Here is an 8,620-nt window from a genome sequence, read left to right as displayed (position 1 = left end):
TATATATATATATAAATTTTTTTTTTTTTTTTTTTTTTATTATTCTAGTAGTTTTATTTTATTTTAAATTGGAAAAGTGTTAATAAATAATAATAATAATAATAAAACATACAGGTTAGTTATATATATTTTATTTTTATTTCAGTTAATATTTATTTTATTTAAGATAACAATTTATGGTTTTAGTCTGGTTTGGGTCTGGTTTGGGTCATCATGACATTTTTTTTTTTCCTGAGATTTTTACTAAACTTTGAAGGTCTTATTTTGTAAGACCCAGAAAAAGAAAACTATTTTTATCACAAATAAATTTAGAGTCTTTTATAGTCAAGTCTTTACACAGTACAAGCAACTGCACAGATATGAACAGAAAAATAACTGTTTATGTTATAAAATGAATCATTTATGAAACAAATTTTACAAAATATTGCATCGATCGTATATTATATTATATATATTCCATTTTCATTTAATTGAAGTTTTTACCATTTGTATTATTTTTTAATAGTTTTAATTTACTTTTTTACTTTATTTTAAATTAGAAGAAAATTAGAAATGTTAGTGAAATAAAATAAGGTTAACTTATATATTTAATTTTTATTTCAGTTCATTTTTATTTAAGGTAACGATTTATGGTTTTAGTCTCAGTTTTAATTTGAGTTTGGGTAATCATGACATTTTTTTCAGGACTTTATTTTTAGCAGCTTCACAAATATAAACACGAAAATAACATCATTTTTGTATATATTTGCATTTATTGTTAAATCTGCCATGAATTTGCCTGTGAAGCTGATATTGTATTAAACTTAAAAACAATAACAAATCACAACAGCTCTAGTTTTTTAATGGCTAAACCCCATAATGCTTTTAAATGTGCTGTGGGACAGTGAGAGTGTTTGGAAACCTGTCTGGAAACAGCCATTATTTAAGCAGTTTTATTGAGTGCTGTTTGATCTGCTTTTATCAGACAGTCCATTCTCCCATGATCCTTTGCTCTCTATACTGATGGACTCCCTGACCCCTGTGTGTATCTGTATATATGGATGCTCACATGCTTAATTAGGACAGGAGCCAATGACCCTCAGACCATTAGAGTTGCTTCAGATGAATCTTTTGATGTGTTTGCATGCATGCGAGTATTTCAGGTCTCATGCATCAATACTGATCTATGCACTTCTCATATCTCTGAGATGAAGTCCATGAACTTATGCTACCCGTTGAAGAGTGTATATGTGTGTGTGTTGGAGGACAGAGGATAGTGAGGGGAGGATGAGTGTTACAGGAGGAAGACACAGCCTTATTTACTATTTCCTGTGAACTGACACCTGTGTGTGTGTGTGTTTGCAGAATGGCGGTGTATCTTGGCCGGATGATGTGGATGCTGCTCGTGGGAGAGGGGAAGCATCTAGAGATTTCGCCAAGGTGAGTTTATCCATGTTTAACATTTATTTTTAAAATGTAACACAATCTGTTTGTGTACTCTGTAAAAACAACAACAAATAAGCTTTCTATTGATGTATGGTTTGTTAGGATAGGACAATACTTGGCCGAGATAAATCTATTTGAAAATCTGGAATCTAAGGGTGCAAAAAAATCTAAATATTGAGAAAATCACCTTTAAAGTCGTCCAAATTAAGTTCTTAACAATGCATATTACTAATCAAAAATTACATTTTGATATATTTATAGTAGGAATTTTACAAAAACTCTTCATGGAACGTGATCTTTACTTAATTTCCTAATGATTTTTGGCATAAAAGAAAAATCAATAATTTTGACCCATACAATGTATTTTTGGCTATTGCTACAAATATACCCCAGCGACTTAAGACTGGTTTTGTGGTCCAGAGTCACATATATATACTTATTAATTATCTGTTATATATTTTTATTATTAATTATCTATTATATATATATATATTTTGTAAATAAATATATTATATTGTTCTACTTCTAAATTTCAATTCAGTGTTACTTAATTCAATAATTCATTTAAATGTGCCGTTTTATACAGTTATTATATAATTTACTGCATTCTGTGTATTTAATCTTCACTAAACTGCTTCACTGCAAAAAATGCTTTTCTTACTTAGAGTTTTTGTCTTGTTTCCAGCCCAAATATCTAAAAATTCTTAAATCAAGAAGGATTTTATAGACTACTAAAAATGATTGTCTTGTTTTGAGAGAAAAACAAGTCAACATTAAGGGAGTTTTTGTTTAAAACAACCAAAATAATCTGCTAACAGAAAACAAGATTATTTTTCTTATCCCTTTGGCAGATTATTTTGCTTGTTTCAAGCAAAAACACATTTAATTTTGACTTGTTTTTTCTGAAAACAAGACAATAATTTTTAATCGTCTAGAAAATCCTTCTTGATTTAAGAATTTTTATTTGGCTGGAAATAAGACACAAAATCTAAGAAAAGCATTTTTTGTGGTGGTGCTGGGGTTTGTTTGTAATTATTTGTGAAATTTACTAGCAATTTCTGCATTTAAGTTGTCTCAAAGTAAATGCAAGACCAAATGTTTGTTTCATTGGGTGTTAATAAACCAATCTAGTTTATTAATTTAATTCAAAGGTGCTGTTTTATTAGAGGTTCAGGTGTGTAGCACAAAAGCCCTAATGTAATTGTTAGAATGGTCACAGATCAGCGATCTCCACATAAAACTGAGTCCAGACCAAACCATAAATCGTAGAGGCTTGAAACTTTGAGGGATGGTAGTACTCACACCACCTACAATGTCACCAAAGCTCGCCCAAATCGGACTGATGGGGGCGCTACAGCCATCAAAAGTGTGAAAACGCTCAACACTCTTTTGTAAAAACGTTCTAGGGTTTTTGCCTGATCAGAACCAAACCTGTACAGAAAGATTCTCTGGAGAGCGAATATTAGTAATTATAAAAAAAAGTCGAACTTTTGACTTGCTGTCACAAAGGGATGCCAAAACGTTAGAAAGGGGCAGGGCCACGTTTAGTAAAATGCCTATAACTCCTGAACGGAATGCGCAGGACACTTATGCAAGAGCTCAATCTGAGATCACAGGACAAAAAACGCTGATCTCGGCCATAATAATGGCTATACCTTCGCAATGACTTGTCCTATTAACATGACAATTGCTGTGTATGATCTTGGTCCAAAGTGCCACAAGTGTCTATAAGGACATTTGTGTATCTCAAAAAAAAAAACATGGCCACCATTGGCCGATGAATTTTAAGCACCTATTAGACGTGGTTAAAGGAGGCTGATCGGAACGAAACTTGGTGGGTCTGTTCGACTCATGGCCCCAAAGGTCTGTGAGAAATTTTAAAGAAATTGGCCCCTAGGGGGTGATATTGTGTTTTTCAAGGGCGTAAACGATTGTGCATTGCATGGTTTTCTGCACATACACATGATATTCATATCATACGACAGAACTCATCATTCCGGACAACTTTGCCTCTAGAACCGAACCACTGCTGTCAGTGAAAACATTTGTCAAATGATTGTGAAAATGTAAAAACCTACTTTTATAAACTAGTCCTTGGTTTTTCCCTTTGGAAAAAAACACTGCAGTACAATTCTATGGACTCTCTAGGTCAATAATTATCAAAAATTACCCGTTGGGAAGCTGCAACAGGGTCGTTTAGAGAAGGGGCCTGTCCGAATTTACCCAAAATCCTATGAAGTCTAAAGGAAAGCTCGAAACTTCACGAAACCTGGTGAGCACATGCGACAATTGATTCTAAACAAGCATGCAAATTTTTAAGGAGATCGAACCACAGCTGGCGCTATGACAGTCATAAACGTTGCAAAACATAATATTTATATGGTAAATCACCTGTTTTTGCCAAAAAAGTCTTTTTCATATGTGCTTAAATGCCCTAAAGCACTTGGACCCCGGTAATCGCTGTTTGCAGCTATATTATTAATTATATTGTTGTGTAATTTACTTCAATCTGCATGTCAACAACAACACTGTAAAAAAAACAATTTTTTTTGACATTATTTTACAAGATTTTGAAAGAAAATACTTTTCATTGTTTCTGGCATGATTCATTTCAGCTGGGTGTGTATAAAGATGCTGATTTGTGTTTGTGTGTCTGATAGTTATATGAGCTGGATAATGACCCGCACAGGAAGGAGTTCCTGGATGACCTTTTCACCTTCATGCAGAAACGAGGTGAGAGAGTTCATTGTTAATTACTGATCTGAATTCACATGATTTCACTTTGATAGTGGACTGAGTTTTATTTCACTGTCAGGATCCATTCTGATCATCTGTGTGCGTGTGTGTGTGTGTGTGTGTGTGTGTGTGTGTGTGTGTGTGTGTGTGTGTGTGTGTGTGTGTGTGTGTGTGTGTGTGTGTGTGTGTGTGTGTGTGTGTGTGTGTGTGTGTGTGTGTGTGTGTGTGTGTGTTCTTTAGCATGTGCACACATGTTGTCTTAAGAGCGTGTGTGTGTGTGTTTTGTTAGTGTAAAGCCTGTGTGATTGATGCTTCATGTCTGGACTGAAACCTGAAGATCTGCATGTGTGTTTATTTGTGCTGAATGTTGAGGGGCCCGTCAGGGGCCGCGAGATGATGAGGGGATTGACCTGCAGCAAGTTCACACACGTGAAGGACACAGAATATTTCAACACACAATTACACACACACACACAGAGCAGTGTTTCATATCAACACAGTCATTGTTTCTTTAAAAGAAGTTGATACTTTTATTCATCAAGGATGCATTAATAATGATACAATTTATAATGATACAAAAGATTTTTATTTGAAATAATGCTGAAAAATAAAATGTATCATGGTTTTATGTTTTTTTTAACATTGATAATAATCAGAAATGTTTGTTGAGCAGCAAATCAGCATATTAGAATGATTTCTGAAGAATTACTGAAAAGAAGTGATGCGGAAAATTCAACTTTGAGCTCAGAAATAAATTGCATTTTAACAGATATTCATATAGAAAACTGCTATTTTAAATTATAATAATATTTCACATTTTTACCGTTTTTATTGTATTTTTTATTTAATAAATGCCGTCTTGGTGAGAAAAAAAGACTGAGTCATCTCATCTGACCTCCTGAAACAGACTATAATCACAGTGAACACATAGCTTGGCTGTGTCTGTGAGACATTTGCATTAGTGTTTGTTCGGATAATCCCTATGATAACTAACTAGACTAGAGAGTCCTGCTGTGTCTCCAGAGCAGACGATCACTGGGACGTCTCATGAAGCATCTCTCTGTGAGACGGAAAGGAAACCGCAGAATCTCACTTCCGTGTCGAGCGCTTAAATACAGGGAACTCGTTCTCGGTGTGTGTGTGTGTGTGTGTGTGTGTGTGTGTGTGTGTGTGTGTGTGTGTGTGTGTGTGTGATTTCAGCAGCTGTTTTGTCAGAGTGTCAGGGGCCCGCTCTTGAGGCCCCGTGTCGAGGAGCTTCAGGAAAGCCACATGCTGCTGCAGTTTGATGGCACGCAGCGGCTCAACCTTCTGTGTCTGAGTGTTAGAGCAGTTTAGGTGTCAGACGGAGGTGTTTTCCCCATCAGGTTTGCCTTGCTCTCAGCTCTTTCAGAGGATGTTTGGTCCAGCTTGATTCATGTGTGTTCAACACGAGCGCTTCTGTTGAGCACATCAGAGCGTGAGATGTTATGGAGGTCACACAGATGTTTTTGAACACAACATGAGCGCCAGTTGTGGTTTGATGGCTGGGGTCACAGGTGCAGGAATCCTCATCACGTATCGTCTTCATCAGATCGTGCCATTATCTGTGTTCTAAATGCATGCTATAGATCACCTTATGAACAATTACTTATTTCAAAAAAATGTTGTGAGTTTAGGTTAAGGTTCTTAAGCTCCGCCCCCCACATCTCAGCAACCAATCAACAACCAAACGCAGAATTTAATTTGGTAATTTTGATGATATTTAGTAAATATTTTAAGGGTTTTCCAAATCTTGACAATATTTAATATATATATATATATATATATATATATATATATATATATTTTTTTTTTTTTTTTTTTTTTTTTCTAAATTTGGACCATTTTCAGTATGTATATTTTTTCAGATTATTAAAATATATTCAATATTTCAGTATTCTTTTTAATTTTGATGATATTCATTAACTATTTTAAGATTTTAATATACATTTTATATTAATATTAATATACATTTCATATTTTTATTAGCATATTTTTTCAATATACAATATTCTTCCTAATTTTGATGATATTCAGTAAATATTTTAAGATTTAATATAATTTCATTATTTTCCTTAAATTTTGACCATGCTCAGTATGGATATATTGAAATATATTGAATATTGAAATACATTTAATATTTTAGTGTTTTTCATAATTTTGATGATATTCAGCAAATATTTTAAGGGTTTTCCAAATGTTGACAATAGTTAATACACATTTCAATATTATTTTTCAAAAATGTTAAAATATTTAGTATGTATAGTTTTCAGAATATTGAAATACATTTAATATTTCAGTATTTTTCCTAATTTTGATGATATTTAATAAATATTTTAAGATTTTTCTTAATTTGACAATATTTAATATACATTTCAGTGTGTATATATATATATATATAATTAGATTTTTTTTTAATTTTGACTATATTTACTAAGTATATTTTTCCATCAACAAAAATCTGAAAAAATGAAATATTGAATGTATTTCAAGATTTTTTTTTTCTAATTTTGATGGTATTTAGTAAATATTTTAAGATTTTTCATAATTTGACATTTCAGTGTGTATATATATATATAAACAAAAAGAAATTTGTCGACTTTCACACATGGAACAAAACACAAACATTTGTTGAAATAAATGCATTTTAAATCAATGAGCTTTTTACTAGGGGGAATATAAATTATATATATATATATATATAATTTATATTCCCCCTAGTAAAAAGGTCATTGATTTAAAATGCATTTATTTCAACAAATGTTTGTGTTTTGTTCCATGTGTGAAAGTCGACAAATTTCTTTTTGTCTTCTGCAAAATAAATTAAGTTGAACAGGTTAGAATGACAGAAGGCCATTTTTTTAAACAATAATTTTACTATAAACTAGTCGTTTAATATCAGGGTTTTATGTCTTTCTAGCAGATGATGTCCAGAGATGTTGAACGCACCTCACAGGACGCTGTGCTGAAATAAGATGTTGTTTTGATTTATCGGCGGGTCCTTCCTGAGTTTGTAGCTGCGTTCGGGGCCTCAGGGGCCTCTGAAACTTGATAAAGTGGGTTTGCAGGGCTGGATTAGGGGCCCCGCGTCTCAAAGAATGATTAATGAACCTCTGAAACACACAAGTACACATCTGATCTGATCAAGCCGAGACAGAGATGAACGCCAGAAAGAAAAGGCTTTAGATGAGACGAGTGGAATGACATTTCCTTCATAGAAAAACTGAAAGTAGTGATTTATCAGAGACACAAACCGGGCGAGGGCCCCGTCATCCCATCTGCTTTTTAATCCTGAATCAAAGACGTTTATTCTTAGTATCTGTATACTTATCTTTGATTATAAGATGAGGTTTTGTGTGTGGATGTGTTTTTGCTCCAGAATAACATTCTGGATGTGTTTTAAATTATACGTTGAAGCCCAAAGGCATTTATCATTTCTCTGTCGACGCTCGCCCGTTATAAATGCCCTCTTCCTGTCTCTGTCGTTCACCCTGTTTTGCACTTCCTGTTTAATGTCCCGTCACTGTTTCTTCACACTTTCACGCTGACAGCGGCTCAATCACTTTCCTGCTTCAACTACAAAACAAAATGAAAATCAAATGTGATTCATCTATTTTTCATTGGTATCACATTCAGTTGCTTTAACTGATTTGGAAATATTTAATATATATGTGACTCTGGACCACAAAACTTTTCGAAATTGAGATTTATAGAATAAATAAGCTTTGCATTGATGTATGGTTTGTTAGGATAGGACAATATTTGGCCGAGATACAACTATTTTAAAATCTGAAGGTGCAAAAAAAAAAAAATCTAAATATTGAGAAAATCACCTTTAAAGTTGTCCAAATGAAGTTCTTATCAATGCATATTAATAAATAAAAAAGGGCTTATTTATAGATTTTATTTCTTTATTTTTTAGAATTTATTTATTTAATTTAGTGTGTTAATTTTGTGGTTTTAATTGTTATTAACTAAATGAAATTATGGAATGTTGCCATGTGTTTTGTCATATTACTAGTTTTTAGTTGTTTTTTTTTGCAAAAAAAAATCTAAATATTGAGAAAATCGCCTTTAAAGTTGTCCAAATGAAGTTCTTAGCAATGAATATTACTAATCAAAAAATAGGTCTAATTTATAGATTTTATTTATTTATTTAGAATTTATTTATTTCATGTATAGTTAATTTTATTTAAAGTGGCTTTTTTGTGGTTTTAATTGTTATTAAATATGAAAATATGAAATATGTTTCGTCATATTGTAAGTTTTTGAAAGAAAAAATAGGGCTAATTTATAGATTTATTTCATTTAAAATTCATTTTAAAGTAAATTTTAATTGTTATTAGTTAGTTTAGTTTAAAAAATATATATTTTTATTTTATTTTATTTAAAGTTTAACTAAATGAAAATATGATTTTTTTTTTGCATGTGTTTTGTCATA

General features: G+C 32.1%; 1 protein-coding gene across 1 annotated transcript in view; it reads left to right on the top strand.

Annotated features, from left to right (window-relative positions):
* Positions 1 to 8,620, top strand: part of LOC141345402 (AT-rich interactive domain-containing protein 3B-like) — a gene marked incomplete at its 5' end in the record, with an annotated part of 78,010 nt that overhangs the window by 37,103 nt on the left and 32,287 nt on the right. Inside the window, one exon of the mRNA XM_073850254.1 lies at positions 4,086 to 4,158. Coding sequence (XP_073706355.1) covers positions 4,086 to 4,158 — 73 coding nt within the window. The remainder of the gene's footprint in view (positions 1 to 4,085; positions 4,159 to 8,620) is intronic.

This window comes from Garra rufa, chromosome 11 (assembly GCF_049309525.1).
Source record: "Garra rufa chromosome 11, GarRuf1.0, whole genome shotgun sequence".
Lineage (NCBI taxonomy): Eukaryota > Metazoa > Chordata > Actinopteri > Cypriniformes > Cyprinidae > Garra > Garra rufa.
Note: the sequence above shows the minus strand (reverse complement) of the source record. Positions and strands in the feature narration are given on the sequence as shown.